The sequence below is a fragment of the Corvus kubaryi genome, unplaced genomic scaffold, assembly GCF_017639235.1.
Source record: "Corvus kubaryi isolate FWS band 111438036 unplaced genomic scaffold, C.kubaryi_AGA036_p1.0 split1-131, whole genome shotgun sequence".
NCBI classification, from domain to species: Eukaryota; Metazoa; Chordata; class Aves; order Passeriformes; family Corvidae; genus Corvus; species Corvus kubaryi.
Genome location: NW_024582073.1, coordinates 13,411,819 through 13,433,156, shown reverse-complemented (window position 1 = coordinate 13,433,156; position 21,338 = coordinate 13,411,819). Strand labels below are relative to the sequence as shown.

The 21,338-nt window shown below is 36.1% G+C and overlaps 1 protein-coding gene and 1 long non-coding RNA gene across 5 annotated transcripts in view; one reads left to right on the top strand and one right to left on the bottom strand.

The window, feature by feature from the left end:
• Nucleotides 1–21,338, top strand: part of TBC1D19 (TBC1 domain family member 19) — a 46,752-nt gene that overhangs the window by 3,048 nt on the left and 22,366 nt on the right. For 2 of the 4 annotated variants that reach the window (XM_042053600.1, XM_042053598.1), the window contains exons 2-9: nucleotides 6,533–6,605; nucleotides 7,372–7,417; nucleotides 9,175–9,250; nucleotides 16,070–16,144; nucleotides 17,080–17,143; nucleotides 18,071–18,117; nucleotides 19,677–19,787; nucleotides 20,617–20,689. In XM_042053600.1, coding sequence (XP_041909534.1) covers nucleotides 6,533–6,605; nucleotides 7,372–7,417; nucleotides 9,175–9,250; nucleotides 16,070–16,144; nucleotides 17,080–17,143; nucleotides 18,071–18,117; nucleotides 19,677–19,787; nucleotides 20,617–20,689 — 565 coding nt within the window. Of the gene's footprint in view, nucleotides 1–6,532; nucleotides 6,606–7,371; nucleotides 7,418–9,174; nucleotides 9,251–16,069; nucleotides 16,145–17,079; nucleotides 17,144–18,070; nucleotides 18,118–19,676; nucleotides 19,788–20,616; nucleotides 20,690–21,338 lie in introns of those variants that run through there. The other 2 variants (XM_042053602.1, XM_042053601.1) reach the window with 2 other exon arrangements.
• Nucleotides 285–5,340, bottom strand: LOC121676722. The gene is made up of 3 exons (XR_006020565.1): nucleotides 5,216–5,340; nucleotides 760–848; nucleotides 285–624 (listed from the first exon to the last, which is right to left on the bottom strand). It is a non-coding gene; the product is annotated as an uncharacterized LOC121676722 (long non-coding RNA).

Below are 21,338 nucleotides of genomic sequence, written 5' to 3'. Positions count from 1 at the left end.
TTTTCTCTTCTCTGTCTGAATTGCAAATGTTTTTAAGGTAGAGATTTAGAGGTGTCTAGAAAAACTAAGACATGGACATCTTCAAGGACAAAATGCAGTTTTAAAACAAATTATTTTGTGAAATCTTGCTTAAATTCTGTTTTAGGGAAAATCTGTGTCAGTGAACTGACAATAAAAATGAACAGTTCAGAGAAATGAAAAATGTGCTACCACTTTAGCACATTTTCATTTTGCAGCCAATTCAGAAACTTTGTTCTTCATAGTGTTTGAAGGAATTTGAGCTTTATTAATCAGTATTAATTTTTGTCCCATGCAAGCTTCTAATAGAAATCAATCTAACTCAGAGATGCCCAGGACCTCTAGTGACCAGGGGCAAATAACAAGTAAAGTTAAAAAAAATCCCAACAAACCCAGACAACAAACAAAAGCTTCAGTAGTTTATTCCTGGAGAACTTCTCAAAAACAGGATGAGACAATAAAATGAAAGATAAATGTTCTAAATTATGTTTCAAATGGAACGAGGAAGACTCACAGTGCAAGGAGTCCCCCTGGGCATTGTCTATGTAAATGTTCTCAAATCTGTTTCTTGTGGGTATGTCTGGAGTTGGACAACCTGAAAGGGCACTTAAAGAAAAGCACGATAAGGGGTGTTAAAGTAGGTAAAGAGGGGTAATGTAAGTGCAGAAATCAGGCCTGATACCCCATCCCACCCCACTGTAGCAATTAAGTTTGAGAGTGAGAATAGATTGTAGGAGGTACCTGAAGGTACGAAGAATGGTGGAGAGGAGATGTCATGATCAGAAATACTGTCTGGAGGAGGGGAATGTGCCATCATTCTTTGAGCAGACCTGTGATAGAACCAGAAGGGTTTAAGGACAATACTGATCAAAGGGAGAGGTAAGGGTCTTTACAAGACTTCAGATGGGGCAAAGGAGGAGAGGACTTGCTTTGGGAGCACTAGGAACATTGGAGCTGGAGTAGTGCCTGACTGTGCTTCTAAAGAGAGTGTAGGTAAATAAGCTTAGAATAATTTAGGTGGAGTGAATGGTTTGCAAGATATCTTAGCATATTGTTTTCATGACATTTTTTGCTGTGAAAAAAAAAATTGATACCAATCTCAATTGAAATAAAAGATCAAATTAAGGAGGAGAATGTTTCTGTGCAATGTAGCATTTATTTAATAAAAATTAGCAAACAAATGTAGGCTCATGAGTCATCATGGATAATTAATGGTTCATTTTCATGCATTGTATTTGGCAAAGGATTTACTATACCTGCTGATAGAGCTTGTACCTTTAAGTGTTTCAGCTGTAATATTTGTATTACAGTGAATTTTAAATTGAATGCAGTTGAGTATGTGTTGATCAGATGATGGAGTTCAGAACCAATGCAAGCTTGATTGGTAGAGTAGTACTTTTTTAGTAATGTGGAATACTAAAGTTTTTTGCCTTGTGTATTTTATTTTCAGCAGTAGTTTTATATACAGATGAAACCTAGAAAATTTATTAAACGCTAAAATTACATTATTAAAATATATCCTCATATCTTTTAGCGCAGCATAGCATTTGAAGCTGTTTACTCCTGTATGAGGCTGATTGTAGCTCTCTATATCTAATAGGTTGTTTTTACTTGTAAAATAAGTACTTTATAAGAAAGTTCACAGTACTTTTTCCCTTAGTGTAGTTCATGTAGAAATGTAGAAGGGTTGGAAAATGACAGTGTAATCAGGGTTTCACACTTATTGAAATATGTTTAGTTAGGCTCAGAATGATTCCTCTTTCTGTTACAGCAATGTATAACCAAAACTAAAATCTCTCCCTTGAAGTTGCAGGGTTTTAAGTTTTTAGCAAGTGTTTATGTTAAAGTTGTTGTGGTTGTGCTTGAAGTTGTTTTTATCAAATCAGCTTGATCCTGATAAAGTCCAGTTATGGTAGAATGGAGTATATAAGGAAAGGTGAATATTTATTAGCTTTCATTGAATTTACTTCTTCTAAAGATGGATTATATTTGGGGATTGTGCTTTATTGTAATTTGGGAAATAATAGCAATAAAACTGAAAAGCATTGTGCACTTGTGTAAAATCATAATGAACAGTAATAAATGGTTTGAGAGGGTACATGTTTCTCTAAACAAAAAAGGCATAATTTTATGGTGGATGTAAAAATATTTAGATTGTGTAAAGTTATTTGCAGAACTGTTTGTGGCAGGATAAAAATACATGTTCACTTGATGCAGTTCCACATTTCAGTATAGTTGGATCACTTCTCTGCAGTGTTTATTCTTGTTGAGAAAAGAAGTAGTTTAACACAGGAGTTACGCTGGAACACTTTGTTCTGTCAAGCCTCCTCTTTGTAGTATGTTGCTGGTCCTCTAGCTATTTTCCTATACTTCTTTGAGTGCTGTGGTTGATTGATCATCTCTTGCATCATCAATGCTGCTCCAGTCATGATGACTGAATGCCACTTTCAAATTCAGATGCTAATTTGCCAATAGGTTGATCTCCGTGTTGAGTTCCGCTGTGAATCAATTTACTATTTCCACCAGCCTGTTAATCTTACTGTTGTGCTATCCTTTTGCTTGCTTTAAGCTACATCAGTGTTGAGTGTTTGGATTTTCTTCCATCTTGGCATCCAGATGGAGAGTACAGAGAGTACATTTAGAGTATCACTTAGGTGGTGACTGCCCAGATCTCAGGATACCTTTCCAAAATCAAAGATGTACACACAAGATTGCTAGAGGTACCTTAGCCACCAGCAAATTTGGCAAAATTTTGGAAGTCCCCAAACTGTCCTACTGTGCTGTACAGCTGAAGAGTTGGGGGTGCCAAGAAATGCTGTCATGATATCTTGTTTTATGAAGGAATGTGGAAGAGACAGATGCTTCTTGATTTGCAAGAAGCTGACCAGCACTGTAGAGGAACACAGACATCCAACACCTGGACCTTGGTGCCCTATCTATAAGATTATGCACAATGCTAGTTTTACAGGGAAAAATTGTTAGGCATTAACATTTATTAAAAATAATTGTTATTTCTTGCTGAAATGTGCTACTTTCATTCCTGTTTCCTTTCAGGGCTCTGTATTGGCCTGACTCATCCTCTGAAATCTTGACTTATTCCCTGTTCTAGCTTTCACCCTTTGCCTTCATGGATTGTTCCTCTATATTGCTCACTCTCTATTGCCCTGCTTGCGATAATCTCCTTATAGTAACAGATACTATTTTTCTTATAGAAGTAAGATACTCTTTCATCAAGATGTGTGTATTGAAATTGGTAGTTCTACCTGGGTGTTTGCTGCATTTTGATCATGCAGGAAATTAATTCCGTTCATGAGTATAAATCAGTGTGGGGTTTTTTCCCAATGACTATTAGCCAGGCATTTTTATCTGCATAAAGTTGTAGTAATGCTTTTTTATATAAATAAAATTCTGTCAACATATTTTTCATTCTACCAAAAAATTGCAAGGGATAGCAATGCAAATAAGACTTAGTCAGTATGTTGTACCACACAGTTTAAAACAAACCAACCCTACCTGAAATATAAACACCTAAATGTGTTTTCCAGCACAGTACAACACAGAAATAAGTTAGATCAGTTAATCCGAAGGAAAAGCAAGATTATGTGGGAGACCTGGACTAATAATTTTGGAACATCAGCTCTGCTAAGTTCCCTTGATTCCTCAGTTTAGTTCCCATAAACACCCATATAAATTCCAATGAGGTACCATACTGTTAAGTTACAGCAAAACAGTTCTGAAGAGAGTTCCTTTCACTTACCAAAGTGAGTATTTTCCCTTGTTGTGTTACACAGAGCTAGAGTATGGTCTGTGTTAAAGCTGGGTGCAGCTGCCGGCTGGACTGTTTGCCACATTCTCAGGTATCTAATTTCTGATTTGAAAAGTGATCAGCAATCCAGTGGGCAATGAGTCCCAACAGTTTCTGTGGCTCTCTTGTTTGGCTTAGCACTTAGGAATGTATTGATCATAGTACGGAAGTAAACAAAAGGGAGAGTGTAAATGGGAGGAGGCTTTTGCAATTGAGCCCTGAACTGGTGAAAGTGGAGACAAAAGTGGCTCCATAATCTGGGGGGGGAATTTTCACATTTCATATGTGAAAATTTGTCTCAGTAGAGCTTTTTTCAGCCAAGAGAAGGGAAAGGACATGCTAAAGATGCTAAAGATAGATGTTTTGATAAATTAAAAATTAGCCCAAGAATATTGGCTGCAGCTGCAGCAGGGCTAGGAATAATGACGTAGAACTTGACTGAATACATGAGCATGAAGAGGCAAAGGTGGAGGTTGATGCACTAACGTAATCCTTGGAGAAAACTTTCCCTGTGCTCTCCTGTTTCCATTTTGACTGCCTTTCTGCTGCATACAGGAGAGTCGCTGGATTTTATGTTCTGCAGCTGGGGAACAGGCTCTGTTGGGAACAATGGTTTACAAGAAAGACCCCTGTTGTTCTTTTGGCTTGACAGGGAAAATGGGAAGTAGTCTGTGGACTGAACTCGTTAATGCCTTTTAATGCAGTATGCTGTATCAATTTCCAGAATTGCCAGGAATCTCCAAAAATTCCCCTGTTCTTGTAGATTGTACTGGAGCTTTCTTTTCTTGCGTGATTCAATGAGTTGTATTTGTGAGGGGTTTTTTTTGCATATCTAAAAAGTGTACCGGGCCTGACAGATAAACACCCCATGGACCTTGAGATTAGAATTAGCCATATATAACTCAAAGACAAAGCTAACATTTACAAAAAGATGCACAAAATCTTCTGAGGAACAGTATGGCAAAATCTGCCCTGCTTGATGTGTGTTACTTTATTTAAAATTCCTATAGGAGACGTACAAAACCACTGCCTTGCAGCAGAAAAAACCCTCAGCCTGACAAACGTTGTCCAAAAAGGATGTAGGGCTTTCCATCGAAGTAGCTTCAGAAGGAATCCTTCATAAAATACTCCTTGAGGTTTTTGCTTAAAAGGGTGTTTTGTGAGCTGCCCTAGAACTCCCATAAAAGTCTTTGTTTCCCTGACATTAGCAATGATCCTTAGCCAGCTTTTACCATAGTGCTGAATGGAATATGTGTCTATCATCTGACATGAGAGTTATGCAACTCACCACACCTTATAGTCTGTGCTTATGATGACCTTTCTTTCTCAGAAGCATGCTTACAGTCTCTTTGCTATTGCAATCAATAAACCAAACAGAAATGCCTTCCTTACCTGTAGTGGCAAGGGGACTTGAAAGAGGAGCAGAAATGCTGATGCTGTCATTCTCTGCATTGGTGTCCATTCCTCTTTTCATCTGGGGAAAATGGAAAGGTTTCCTTAAAATTCTGCATTGTGAATTCACCTAGACCAACTTTTTCAGTGTAGAAACACCCTTTCCTATGTATAAACTGTAAGGCAATTTATAGGATTTTGGAGTTGTGTGTGAAGGACTTAAAGCACACCATGCTGTCAGCAGTGCTGTTAGGGCTGACAAATTGCACAAGTTGGTGAAAGATTATTTTTAATTGCAGGATAACTTACTGCAATAGAATCAGTATCTGATATGCCTATGGTGTATTGTTGAGTAGCTTTTGGTAAGAGATGTCTCACATTTCTATGTAGATGATAGGGCCATATGCTTGTAACATATGCCTGGAGCTGTCATGGCTGTGGAGTAAGTTGCACACAGATCTTCCGGTGTTATTTTCAAGTTAGCAGCCAGGGTTGCTATTTGTTTTCTAAACCTTTAGCTTTATTATCTGATGTTAATCAGCTATTGCCATGTACTGTGCTTAGGAGAATATATATTAGAAGGCACTTCACAGAAACTTCTGAGTTTCTTCTTGTCATTCTGGACCTTTGTGATGTATTTTCTCCTCTTGGTCTAGCTGTAGAACAAGGAGATGCTATAGCAGCTGGTCCTGCTGTTGCTGAAGGATCTGCAGCACCATCTGTGTGGTAGTGTCATGGTATGGTTGTAAAGCTGGTTAGTGCCTAATCATCTCTGTTGAGTGCATTTCATTACAAGAGGTTATATATACCCAGTAGTCACAGCTGCAGTAGGGAATGATTGGTGCACAGTCAGGTTTTTTTGGTTTGAAAATGGCATTTCTTATCTGAAAGAGGTGAACTGTGGGAGGTTATGTGAGAAATTATGGAATGTTTTCAGTTTTATTCTTTCAGGTGAAATACAGTGGCTGGCTTCTAGTTTTTTCCGTGGATACCTTATGACCAATTCCTTAATGTGTCCAGCATTTGTGCTAAGAATGTGGGTTATTTGCTCAGATTATTAAACATATGTGTTTATATGCACTCATTGCATATTCTACTCCCTTCTCTCTCCTTCCCCACATACACCTTTCAGCATTGATGTAAAAGGCAAAGACACTGAGTGAGAAAATGTTAACTGATATTTTTGAGTGCAATATCCATTTGCTCAAAGAAGGAGTTTGCTTTGTGTGTAACCTTAAGCATGTTTATTACTTACTGTGTAACTTAATGTAATTTCTCTTTTGTGCTTGATGCTTATTTATTTATTTTTCATATTAGGTTAGCTTACACAAACCAGAAATTAAGCTGGAATCACTAAAAGAGGACATTAAGGATTTTCTGAAGACATCAGGTTTGTAATACTTCATTGATACATTTGTGAATAGTATAGATTTATGTAAGAACATATGTGGTATAAGTGATGAAAATAGTAGTTCGTGCAGCTGGGTGTCTTGTCACCGACAGTAGCCACAAGCAGACATTCAGTGCTTCCAGATCATTAAGCCAGATAGAGAAAATTAAAAGGGAAAATGGTGGATTCCATCTGCATTTTGAAAAACATACTATACAAAGAAGTGCTTTTATCATTTTATAAGGTATTGGTGATTTTTTTTGAAAATTCTGAGTAAAATGAGAGTTCAGCCACTTCTGAAAATGGAAATTAACTTTCATGGAGATACTCTTGAAAGTTTTACCTTTGGCTAAATTTCCAATTTGCATTGGAAGTTGTAGGCTATGTAACTATAATGTGAGGATCTTATGATAAGTGATCTAAGATTTATAATCATCAGGAACACTGTGTCTATTAATATTAATTGTTGGTTTAATAAAATGATGACTTTGAAAAAATAGAATGTACATTTTTTAACCAAAACTGTGTTGTAATTATTTGAACAGCAGATGGAAATAGAGGATATTCGGTCTTCATAGAGGTTTCAACTTGCAGTTTTCCTATCTTAGTTAGGTTAAGGTTTCCTTGTCTTTTCCTGTCTGTCTGGTAGGTAGACATGAACTGAGACCAGACATAAAACTCCAGTGACTGCAAAGCAGCCTCTGATTGATGTTCCGTTAGTATTAATTCCTAAAGTTGTCTTCTGGTTGTTCTTTTATTTTAACAGGTTGGGAAAAGAAGCTTCAGAATGCTGTTTATAGTGAACTCAATATGTGAGTTTAGTATTTTTACTTCATGAGTTCTACTCACATGATTTGCTTTTGATCCACTTGTATATAGAGGTGTATGGTGTTACTAGACTCTGAAAGATCTGTCATAGCAAGGGTAGCTGCTTAATTTCTGTTTTTAGAGTGCCATTATTTCTTTTTCATCCTAGTGAAAATACTGGACTCAAGTGCAGTTTAAAGAATGAGTGAAATAAATATCACCACATTTTGTAGTTACTTTAGTTTTTCTTTTCTGCTTTGCTTCCAGAGGTACCAAGGGTCATAATGTAAGTCTTGTGCAAATAGGTAGTTGCTGCAAATGAGTTTTAATTGAGGTGTTTGTTTATCACAGCATTGCACATATTTGTTGTATTAATTATTTTTGAAAATCTTTAAGAGATTGGATCTCTAGGCTTGCCAGGTCAGTGCTTATCATGCTTGGGATATGGTTATAAACATGGTAAAATTTGTCAAGTTTCCTTTTTTATTATTGTTCAGCGAACTTTGGATTAGACTTCTGGGAAGCATAGTTTTTCTTTACATTCTAGCACAGTGGAAAGGTGAATTTCATAACAGATATAGCCATAAATGTAACTATAAAATAAGAAATGTGTATGCAAACATATTTATGCTAATTTAAATAAGCTTGTTAGAGTTACCAGTTTAGATAAATGTATCTTTAGTAGTATGAGGGACTTAATTCAGAAAAATGCTTCTATCTGTTAGTAAGGATTCATCTTCATCATAACTTTCCAGGGGAAAACATTTACCTGTCTCTAGGGCTAATACACGGAAATAAGCAGCAAAATAATGACATTAGCCCTGGGAAATTGAAATTAACTATGAACACCGTGATTTCATGAGCACTGTGGAAAAACCAAGAAATGGCATTGCTCAAATCTGTTGGTATTGATTCCATTTTACACACTGGGACAGAATAGTCCAGAACAAATTTGCAGCAAGTACAAGAATGACCTTATCAGTTAAAAATGGGAAGAAATTTGGGGAGGGTTTCCCAAAAACATGTGATAGGAACTGATTGAATACATTCAAACAAAAGAAAATTCAGGCTAACTATTAGAGAAGCTATGTGTAACTTTTGTTTCCTGAAAGACATTTGAGAGATTTTAAATTAAGCTGGATAAAATCTTTGGCAAAAACTCGTTGGAAATAATCTGCACTACTGAAAGATAAATTATTGTTTTGGTTTTTAATTTTTGTTTCAGCTTTTATATTTAGGCATAATGCAATTTATGAGTGGATATTCAACTTTGCTTTTGTCAACACTTCAAAGTTCTAATTACTTTGGACATATATATGTTCACTATTGATTTTTAAAAGAAGATCCCCAAAAACGTTTATGGTCTCTTGAAAAAATGTGATGACTTGGAGACTGAAACTTCCAGGGAATTGTAAAGATGACATGATGTGAAGAAAATACACTTTTAAAATACATGATTTGTTAATGTAATGATTTGATTTTATTTTACAAATATGTGAAATTATAAGGGAGCATTATTTTTAGTACAAGAAGAACTCACGTTGAAATGTTATTAATTCTTATATATTGTTATCTTGTTTGTATCCATATAATGGATGAGGAAAAAATACTTCTAAAAGTAATACTTAGTTTTGATCAACATATACTTGTGTTTTTACTAGTGCTCTCATGAAAGAAGTTACATTTAGATTTACAAATACAGGATTAATTAAGCTAAATAAAAAATCAGAATATTTAAAGTTTCCTGTATTTTCTTCTTAAGGTTTCCTTTTCCCTGTCATCCTGCAGCACCGCCTGAGCATATTAAAGAACCTTTAGCCTATATGAGGAAAGCACAGGTTGGTGGTTATCAATTTTCCATTCATATCTGATCTTTAATTAGACTGTTTGAAATTTACTCTGTCAAATATTACTGTATTTCTAGGTTTTATGCCTTAGGAAAAGCACAGATTTGTAACTGCATCAAAGTTAATAGTAATAGTATATATGGGGCATTTTACATAAATACAGAAAATGCTCAAGTAATCCTCCAGCCATGAAAGAAGTAGGATATAGTGGCAGGTAGGTGAAAAATGTAAAATAGAGATAATGTGATGTACTAGTTTGAAAACAAACCAGTGGGAGGCACCAAGTCAGAATAACAATTTAATGGGGAAATTAAAGAAAAGGAAAAAATAAAAGAAAACACTGGTTCAAACTGATAGAGTCAAGGTACAACCTGACACCCTGTTAGTCAGGGAGGCGGTAGCAGTCTGGTAGAATAGTGGCTGCAGTCCTCTGAAGCAGTGATCCTGTAGGAAAGGGTCTGCTCTTCCTCAGAAGGTCCAGTGGTGGCTGTGTAGCTCCTGTCCTCTGGAAATCCAGTGGAAGGGTGTTTCTAGTGTTCAGAGTCTCGGATTATATCCACGATGGGATGCTTGGTTCCTCCCTCTGGGTGGAGCATCTCACAATGGGGTAATGAGTCATGAGGCAAAGTGTTGATTAGGCTCATTAACAGGAGATAGTCCGGAGGGAGTTATCTCTGAGTCAGGCGGCAGGACAATGATGGGCCGTTAACAGCAAGATAGTCTGGGGGGAGGAGGCAAGGAAACACTGCCCCACCTAATTTCAACACCTCATGAGGATGGTAATAGAATACACTGCAACCCAGGACATGTGAATATGTCAAAGAAGATAATATGGTTTTGTTGAGAAGAAGAAAAGGGGTAGCTGTAGGTCATTTCACTTAGGATTACAAAAACATTTTTTCGAAGAGACATGAGCAGTTTCATAATGAAAAATAACAGGCTGAAGAGATGGCGAGATCTTCGGAAAGAAGAGATATATTTAGCACTTAGAAAAGTGAAAGGAAGATGAAAAATATAGAGCTAAGGAGCTTATGGCATATTGAAGGAGAATAAGAGAAACTGGACTATAAGGATTAAACGAGGATTTTTGGTGTCAGGAAAAAAAACTTTTGCTTTGTTGGTTTTATTTTTTCACCAATATGTGCCATTTGAAATAAACAAAAAAAAATTCCACATTAAAATGTAAAGGAAAATTAGCAAGCTTCAAGAATATGATTAACCAAAACATCTGAGGTAGGGATAAAAGTGTATTTAACTACACTGTGCCTAGAAATACATTGCAGTATTCTTTTACAAGATACTCAACAAATTGTGTTACTTTTACAATCATATTGTTGTTTATTCCACTAAGTCTTATCTCTCTGTCCTGGGTTTCAGTCTTTAGGATTTGGGGATAAATATTCCTTTAATCAATTTTTCTTGTGTGGTGTGAAATGTAATGCCACAATTTGCTGCCTGAAAAGAATCACTCTTTCTAGTTTATTAATGAAAAAAGCACAAAGATATATCTATATGCATATTTGTCTAAACCAGTTTCATGGGTTATTATTTAACAAAAGTGTATGTAATACTTGCAGTATTTTTAGCTGTATGTAGAAAGGCCTGTTATTCCAGTAGTTTAAAAATGAGCAGGAGAAGTCCTGTCTTTGCTAGTTTCAAAATTTAGTAGCTCTATTTCAAAGATTATTAGTCATCCATGTCCTCTGGGTGGGTTAGCCCTGGTAGGCAGCTCAGCTGCTCACTTTCCCCCAGCAAAACAGGAGAGAATCAAAAGGGCAAAAGTGAGAAATTGTGTTACAAAGACAATTTAATTGGCAAAGCAAAAGCTACACATGTCAACAAAACAAAATAGGAATACATTCATTACTTTCCGTCATCAGGCAACTTTTGTCCCAGCTTCTTTATTTGGAACATGATGTATGGTCTGGAATATCCCATTGCTCACTAGCGGTCAGCTGTTCTAGCTCTGTCTCCTCCCAGTTTCTTGTGCACTCCCAGCCTCCTTGCCATTGGGGAAGCATTAGAAACAGAGAAGACCTTGAAGCTATGTATGCACTTCTCAGCAACAGCTAAAACACTGGTGTGTTATCAACACCCTTTTGGTCACAAATCCAAAAGACAGCACCATGCCAACTACTATGAAGAAAATTATCCCAGCCAAAACCAGTTGATGCTCTTTCAAACCCTTTCTTGAAGTACAGCTCTTTGATAGAGACTTGTGAATCCTTTCCACAGAGAAATACTTGTAAATGATGACAATTGTGAAATAGTTGTGAAATAAATGCACAGTTAGGGAACTAACACTATCTTTTCTAAAACCACTGAAATACATGCAAATGTTTGATTTTCAAGATGACACACATTTATCACTGTAGATAGTGGGCTTGTAAGAAAACAAGCATCATCAGATCAATTGAATCACAACTAGGTTTTGTTTTGTTACTCTTTTTGATTAAAGAGCAATAAACAGTGTAAAAAGCTTACAAACTCAATGTTTCAATGATTTTGTTTGTTTAAAATATTTGGAAATAGCTAAAATGCAAGTATACAGGTTACTACTACCTTTTGGGAGAGAGGTAAAAGTGAAAACTTAAAAATTTACTTCCATAGGTATTGAAAATCTAATTAATGTTTTGCAAGTAGAAGACTGTTTCTGTTTTATTTGTAGGTAGATTTTTTTTTTGTATTTTATTTTCATTTAGCAGTTGGAAATAAGTATTTTGGTCCTATCATCAAAATTTGTCCCCATAGAAAAATGTTGTCCATATAAGTCATATTTGTCATATTCTATTTTTATTAGGTACAGTCACCATTTAAGATGCTGTTTCCATTGCTATAAGTTAGTTGACAATTTCTTTATCCTTATCTCCTTTTATCCTATCTCGATTAATTTTGCTCTGTTACAGAATTGTGGAAATAAGGGTACTATTCCCTGAAAACCATCTTTGATAGCTATTGGAATGACTTTGAATCAGTGATTAAAGCTAGATTAATATTTTTTCTAGAGTAGGTATTAAAATGTTCATAATTAACATTTTTCTCCTCACATTGGTTTGTTTTCTCATAGGTGTCAGACTGAAGTTTTTATATTAATTTCTTTTCCTACCTTGAAAGAAAACCAGGTTTCTAGTAAAGGATAGAGCATTAATGGCAATGAGTAGTAATGCTGAAAGTCATATAATGATAGAATGGTTGGAGTTCGAAGGGACCTTAAAGATCATCTAGTTTCAATCTTCCCTTGCCTCCCATTAGATCAGGTTGCTCATAGCCCCATCCAACCTGTCCTTGAACACTTTCAGTCCTGGGGCATCCACAACTTCTCTGGGCAACCTATTCAGTGTCTCACCACCCTCACAGTAAAGAATTTCTTCCTCATATCTCATCTAAACCTACTCTTTCCATTTAAATCCATTCCCCCTTGTCCTATCACTACATGCCCTTGTTAAAAATCCTTCTCCCCCACCCTTCAGGGACGGCCTTTGGGTGTTGGAAACCATTCTGTGATTCTATGAAATTGTTTTCAAATTGCAGTACTTCGTCAGTTTTGGCTGTTTTACTGAATGTTGTGATTGTAACTATAGCAATCCTAATAGTGTGTTTTCTTAGTGTTAAATTTCTTCGTAAGACTAGAGGAATCATCTTGCTTAATGTATTGTTCCCATCAATAAAATGACTTTATGAGCTCTGCCTCTGTCTTCTATTTCAGTCAAGAGCAGTGCATTCTGTTTCTGCTCACTTCAGGTAACTGCTGTCCTGGAGAGAGGGCACGATATCTTGCTTGGAAAGACTGTGTAACCCTTACTTCTGTTTTGACTTTTTTGCATTTATTTGAGTATCTTTTACTGGGCAGAGTCTTGAAAGCTGAATTATGTCACAGTTTATGACTGTGTATAAGTGGTTTATTACCAACATGTTGCATCCCCAAAGCAGTAAGTGGATTAATGTCTGGTGTGGCAGGTGTAAGTCACACCAAGAGTGTTGACCTCTATTGCTCCTTGGAATTAGATGGTTCTTGCTCTTGCAAAGCTGCCATCTGCCTCTTCTATGCTTCTTTTGTAGCTTTCATATCTTCAAGCATATCTGTACTATTCCCCTCCCTATTGCCGCCTACCTGTCCTCCCTTAATTTTGATGGTACCGTGAAGTGATGGTGCCAATGGTATCAAACTGAGTGGAGGAGGCCGCTTCAGAAGGGAGAGTCACTGTGGAGAAAAACTTGGGTATGCTGGAAGAGGGGGCTAACAAGAGCCTTATGATGTGTAAGCACATATGTAAGGTCTGGAATGTGGGCAAACATAATCCAGGAGTACAGCACAGGCCAGGATCTAGCTGGCTGGGAAGCAGCCTGAAGGACGTGAACCTGAAGGACCTGGTGCACAGCAAGCTCCATATGAGTGGACAGTGTGCTGCTGCAGCAAAGAAAGGCAGCAGGATGCTGGGTTGCATCAATGTGGGCATCACCAGCAGAGATAACGAAGTTGTTATCCCACTCTGCTTAGCACTCGTCAGGTCACATCTGGAGTACTGTGTTTGGTCCCCACTGTACAAAAAAGGATATGGACAGACTGGAGAGGGTCCAGAGAAGGGCCACAGAGATGTTCAAAGAACCGGGAAGCCTGACAGGTGAGGAAAGGCTGAGAAAGCTGGGTTTGTTCAGCCTTGAGAAAAGGAGAGGCTTAGGGGAGACCTCATCCCCGTGTTCCAGTATTTAAAGGGTGGCTACAGAGAAAATGGAGACTCCTTTTTACGAAGAGTCACATGGCAAAGGAGAAGTAATGGGTACAAGTTAGTCCTGGGGAGATTCCAATTGGACAGAAGAGGAAAATTTTTCACATTGGGATCAATGAACCATTGGAATAATCTCCTTAGGGAGACAACACAGGACACTTAGAATTTGGCTGGACAGAAGGCTGGGCCATGTGATCTAGACCATGCTTTTACCGAAAAAGACTGTACCTTTAACTTTGGTTTTGCTACTGCTACCCGTGTATTCTCCATCCACTTTCTTATCCTTTATGGCCTAGTAGTCTTCATGCTCTCTCACTTCTTTGTTGCGTTGCTTGGTTTGGTTTAGCAAGCCGCAGCCTTCCCAGAGAGCACAGCAGGGCTGGTTCGGGAAGAGTGGCTGTCCTGCTCTCCTGTAGTCCTTCTGGACGGCCCTGCGCCCCTGCTCTGGCTAGCTGGGCTCTGCAACGTGGTGATAGTAAAGGAGGCAGAAGAAGGGTCCCTCGTGGCAACCTCAGAGGAACTTTTATTGTTACATGTTGACTGGCCGGTTCCCATAGGCAGAGAGACACCTGGTCCGGGAGCCGGGGGGGTTTTCTCAGGGCGCAGGGGCGGTGCATGGGCAGAGTTGGGGTACTAGAACCAATAGGGAGGACCAGAGGAAGTGGCCAGGGCTAGGGGCAGGGGAAAAGGGGGGAACAATGTGGAAGGCATACATTTAGTAAGAAAGGCAGTGGGTAAATACAGCACCACAGTTCTTATTTCTCTGGCAACAAAACCTCACTTCTTAGCAACATAGTAAATACCCTTTAAAAAAGATGAACCAGTTGTGGTTTGCTGTTGTGTAACTGCAGCATTTGAAAGGAATTTAAATATGATGATACAGTTGAAGAAGAATACGATACAGAGTTTGATAAAAAATGTGCAATTTGGAAAACATTCCTTACAGTCAAAATTCAGATCTGTTTTGTTTATGTGAAAGAAAGTGAAGGGATGACTTGATTGTGAGGAAAAAATTCTGGTGAAAGATAGCTTTTTTTTTTGATGGAAAAAGGTATGAGAGGATCTTGTAAATGATCTTGTAAATGGAAGCTAAAATGAAACAATTATAGACAAGATTTTAGTTTGTTTTTTTAACAGAACAATTGAACATCTGCCCTTCACTTGATTTGCTTCCTGTCTAATAAACTGCAGCCTCTTTTGGACAGAACTTTGAGGAGCATGGTTAAACAGTAACTAACTGTTGTAGAATTTGTGTCTAGGGCAAATTACAAGTAATAAATAGAACTAAATGAATTTAAGAGGAGTCTTTGCATTCATGTGATTGAGGTCTGGCTTGTCATCCACAGAAAACTAAATTAAGTATAAAACCCACCAGTGGTGCTGTAATCACGGAAGCGAAGTACTAAGTCTGTTGACAAGGAGGTCAATACTAATTGGCATTAACTTCAGAGGAATTAGCCGTGCATTAGGCACTACTGAAGCCTAATGCAATGTTCAGAAGAATCTGTTTGCTTTTTAAGCTGTCCACTGGCCACTGAGGTATTGTCTACTTCTGGTTTTCTCTGATTAGAGAACTATTTCCTGAGCATTGTGTTAGAAGAACTACTTTTTTAATCATTACAGAATACCAAATTTTTAACTTTCCTTAGTTTCTGACATCTAAGTTACCTTTTGTGGAGAAAGACAGCCAGTCTTTTCAGGTCACAAAGTGGAGAAGGCATTTGCTATGCACAGTTGATTGACCTCTTAAAATTGTTAAATGTTGATCTATAAAGAAGCTTGATCATTAGGCATATATAAAAATCAGTAATTGTGAAATACATGCTTTTTTTGAGATCTGAAGTATGAACAACTAAATTTTCTGGTTCTTTATTGTGTTGTAAAGAATGAAATCTGTTTGATCTATTGTTACCATATAAAGAAGCATGTAAATATTCCCTTCATATTTTTGCAGATGTCAATCAGTCACTCTTGTTATCCTTTCATATATATCTGACTTCAAAAAACTGCTTGTTATTACATGGTAAATTTAATTGTCAGGAAAAAGAAATTCCATATTATTTATCTTTTGTGTGTGTTTTAGGGAAGCTGGGAGAAGCGAATTCTGAAAAGTCTGAACAGCATGTGCACAGAACTCAATATCCCACTAGCACAGAAGGTAATGTATTGTTAATTTTCTGTTGTCAAGCTGACATTTTCTCTGAAATTAAGCCTTGTCTTGGATACTTGTAATGTATTCTTCATTTTACACATGGCTATCAAGAGCTGTAGGTCCAGTATCTAAATAATTTTAATGCAGAATAATTTTCAGAGATGGTGGCAATGAATGCATCAGCTTAACTTGAGAGAAGATGAAGGTTCTAGGTAGCTGTTGCAGTAATTATCTTCTTGAGGGAGAAGCATGTTGGAAACCTAATTACTGTGTTCACTGCTCTTAACAGAGTATTTTGTGTGCAGACTCAGCTGTAGAACTTGAGCAGCCTGTGTGCGATACAGATGTACTTTGTGTGCAGAGAAGGCTGTAGTTGAACTGGTACATGAGGAGAGAGAGATACTGGTACATTGCTGATTTTGTTTGTCATTCATTCTGGTCTGTTCTTTTTGGTTTTTTTTTATTAATATAGAGGCTTTAATTTTAAAGATCATGGAATTAGGAAGTAATGTTAGAATGTTTTGTTCATTCTCCTGTTATACCCCTGTGATAGGTAGCAGAACCTCTATGGTTCATCATGAGATAAAGGATGCAGCTGTATCTGTTTTTCATAACTGCCAGGGATAGGAATTTGATAAAGTCCAACAGCTCCATGGAATGGGCAGTAAATCTTCAGTAACATGAAATTGAGTACTAAATATCCTAAATTCATTACTAAACACCTGAAACTCTTTAATGGGCTCCTTTTCTTCCTGGAACTGGAACTTGGGCTTTCTACAGTGTAATGTACCTTCAGGCTAGGGATAATTTGTAAGCAAATAAGTTTGTATTGCTATTTCATAAAACGTTGCATTAATGTATAGTTGAATACATATTTGAAATAGGCATGTTTTTATTCATTCTGTTAAAAAAAAGAAGATATGCTTTTTTGTTCCTTTCAGAGGCCTGTAAATGAACAAAAAGAACTGCTTAATAAATGGAATGAAATGGGAACTGATGAGCCAGGTAAGATCAACTAAATTTACATGCATTAGATTTTTTGTACATAGATAGGCAGCATGCACATCTTACTTACCAGTCAAAGGCTAATCTAATCTCTCCAAGGCAAATTGATTTCCATCTTCCTTTCATTGGTAATGTGTCATTATGCATAAATAAATACTTAATTTCATTGTTACTTTGTTTCAAGTTGTTGTACTAATATTGAATCATTACTGAGAGGTTATTGTATAATACTCCATATTCCAGTGCTTTAGAGATTTATTCAACTAGGACACACCTCCTCTTATTGTAAACTCAGGCTAACAGAAAATGTGCAGAACTATGGATAATTAAGCTCAGATGTTTTCTTGACAAAAGATAAAAATAACTTTCGCACAGAATAATCAGTGATACTATACTTCGGGAGAGCAAGGCTAACTCTCATGTTAGCTCATAGCCAAGTTCCTTAAAAGGGATTTTGCAGAGGTGCTGGTTTGTATCACAATACCACCTCTCTGATGGCAAACACTTTTCATGGATGGTCTAGTACTACTCCCCAGTTTTCATTTGACAGCAGTATGTGTAGTTCAACAATCTAAGCTGTTAGAAAATACCCTGCTTTTGAATATCGTATCTCTCCCAAGTCTGAGAATGGTTCAGTTTAAACACGAGGATTAAGTAAAAGCTTCCTGTGACTGCTGTTCACAGAATCATGGAATGGTTTGGTCTGGAAGGGAAACACTCCTCTTCATTTATTTGGGGTTTACAAAAATAAGGCATTATCCATAGCATAATCATGACAGAATATGTGGTGGTTGTTGCCATGATATTTGTGATGATGTTATTTTGACCTTTAATCTGTTATTTAAATTGCTGGATCATGTTATAGATATGGTGCATGTTTTTTTCATCTTTTGGTTTTAACATAGTGTCATTGAAATCTTACTTCAGATCTAAGTCTTTTCCGGCCTGTTTATGCACCTAAAGATTTTCTTGAGGTAAGCAGCTATGAAACAATACTCAGCCATTGGCTTGTATCCATTATAGTCTTTTATGTGAAGTGGGAAAAAAATTTGTTAAGTGTATTTCATACTAGTTGTCATTTATAGCAAGTGAAATTTGGCATGGTTTTTATGAGTCCATGTTTGGTTTACAAAGCCAAATGCTGTTGTCCCTTTTTTTTTTTAACTGCAGTTTTAAATTGTACCTGTGATGAACTTCTCCAAAGCATAGTCCAGTTTTTTCCTCTGAGAGTGATTCTCAGCTGATTTTGTAAACCATTTTACATTTCAAATTCCAGTATGATAGGCTCATAAAACACAATATGTGAGTCTGAAAGACTGATAGTAGATTGCAGACTTGTATGCAGTTGAAATTGTAGATTGTCTAGGAAGGTTGTAAAAAATCAAACGTGAAACGTAACTGTGTGGAATTTCAAGGCTTTTGTATGTAATCAAACCGAACCATTAAAAAATTGGCAACTGTGGAATCTTTAAAGTCTGAAATGTCAGTATTATTCACCATTTTCTATGACTCAAGCACAGATCATCATAGTAAAACAGAACTTATTACACATTACTCCTTTTGTTCTGTTAATCAAAATACTGTTGAAAATGTCTTATTTTGTTTTCCATCATTGTACTAACAGCCGTGGTGTGTTTTTAATCTTGGATCTGTAAATAAATCCATCTGGTTTTTTGGCTTTATTCAGTGACCCTCATGATCACTCTCTTTTTCTTTTATACTGTTTTATCTCCAGAGTTTGCAGTTTCTTTAAATTTACAAGTCTGACAGTGAGATTATACGGTGTTAGAATACTTACAAGAGTGAGAATTGTAGAGGTACAATGTTACGAAAGAATTTCATAAGAGCTGGAAATTTGTGTTAGAAAGAATCTTTGTGGTTCAACATCATATCAAAATCTATACCTTGCAATAACAGTATGTAAGAGACTATAAATTCCTTTATAGGTCACAGTTACTTAGCTTGACATGATTCCTTGTCCTTTAAATTTTATATTTGCTTTAGGTTTTCAATTCTGTAATTTTTTTTCTACTATGAAAGAAGATATTTTGATACATTGTTATTTAGTAAGGAATTATTTTAGTAGCAAACTATGTAGCAGTTTTATTGGAAGCTCTCTAAGATTGCCAGTATAAGAAGATGGATAAAAATTCTTTCAGAAAAAAGTAATGCTAAAGAATATCCTAGATACTGTAGCCATCAGAAGTATACTGTTGGCATTGGAATAGCTTCAACAAGGAAGTAAATTTTAGTCAAGACATTACTATGTAGCCAGTACTTAATCGCATATATCAAAAATCATTTCTGCTTTTTTATTTCATAATTTGAACTGACTTTTCAAAGTAGAATATGTTCACTTCCTTAAAATTTTAAATCCTTTTTGATTTTGAAAATGTTGAGATATAATTTGATAATTTGGGTCTATATATTTAAGTTGTGGGAAATGCTTTTATGCTGAATGTACTGTTTTTAATACTGATGATGTGAAGAGCTCTGAATGTAAGCAAGAAATGACAGAGCTACAATTTTTAAGGTACTGATGAATCTTCGAAACCCAAATTATGAAAATGGAGAGCAGCCTAGTTTCAGAAATCATCTGGGGCTAATTCAGGTTCCTTTAAAAGTTAAAGATATCCCAGAATTGGTAAGTATATTATTTTCTTATAAGAGGTTTCTGTAAGAGTTATTTTTTCTTATTGATGAAAATTATTCTAAAGAATAAAAAAGAATATTAGTATCATCATAATTTTATCCTTTTGAATGTGAAAATTAATCTAAATATGTAGTTAAAATGCAGAGCATAAAGAAGTTCTATGAATAAACATTTTTAATGAAAAAGAAAACATAAACAGTAAATTTTCTGCCATTAGGGAAGTTTTAATTTTATGTCACACAGGTTTAATTTGTGCCAGAAATATACTTTTGTACATGTTATTCACTTAATCATTGTTTTTCTGTACAAGAAACTTAAAATTTATAGCACATCTTAATCTACAGATGCTGTACAAGATCAGTAGCCTGACAATGATTTAACTTCTGACTTTCTTCTCAGTATAATTTTAAATCCCTTTATTTCCAGGTTGTAAATGAAAAGAAATGTTTGAGTACTAGTGTATTATAATTAGAAATAGGAGAGTTTTTCTAAATGCTTCACTGATGAGGCTCTTGGAGATTTTATGCTGGCAGAAAAACTTTCGCCTGGGTTGGAAAAGAGAGTGGGATTAGAGATTCTTAACCTGATCTTTCATTCACCACTGTGCTACATCCAGGTGTAGCTCATACTTGACATGCAAACTGGGGCTTATAACTAAAACTAGAGTAAGAATTGATGTGAGATTCTATTTCAAATGTTTGCATTTAGAAGAACTTAATTTGGTTTAGAAAATATTCACATTAAGCCTTTCAGAAGAAATCTCAAGTGATTTAGAGAATTAAAATATTAATTACTTTTTAATGGTTCTGTTTCTTTTCAGAAAGAAGACTTTAGTGAACTAGGTTTAAATATAGGACAGCTAGGTATTGATGATTCAGCACAAGTGCCTCCTGGTAAGCTAATGCCATGCTTCAGTCATTCAAACAGAGCACCAATGAGTAGAATACTTTGAAATTACCAAAAAATTTGTGTATTTGTCCCATAGTAAAGCATAAATATTTGTTCTGTAACTATCATTGTAGTGATTTTCATAGTAAAATGTATCTAATAATAGAAAACATTGCATATATGTAGAGTCAGATTTGGGGAAGATTTAAAATTGTCACCTTGAGAACACATTAATTTCAGTGTGTTTGAGCACTTCAGGATCTAGAGAACCACGTGGCCTGTTTCCAAAAATACAGAAATTATCAACAAATATTAATCCAGCTAACAGATAGGCCTATATAGATATATATTTTTATATATATATATATCTATACACATACAAATATACATACAAACATACATACACACATATTTAAAATAACAGTTGTCAAGAAAATATTACGGGACATATACATATGTTAATATTCAGTGACTTAAATAGTGCATAATCTCTGTTGGTTTTCCATGTATGCATCTGTTGCTGTAGAAGGAGGTTTTAAAATGATCTTTCCACATAAAACTGGAAATCACTATAGTATCACATGATTTTTCTTTTTAAATGGAAACTTACCTAATTGAAAATCTAGGTTCATGTAATATAGCGCTGCTTGGATG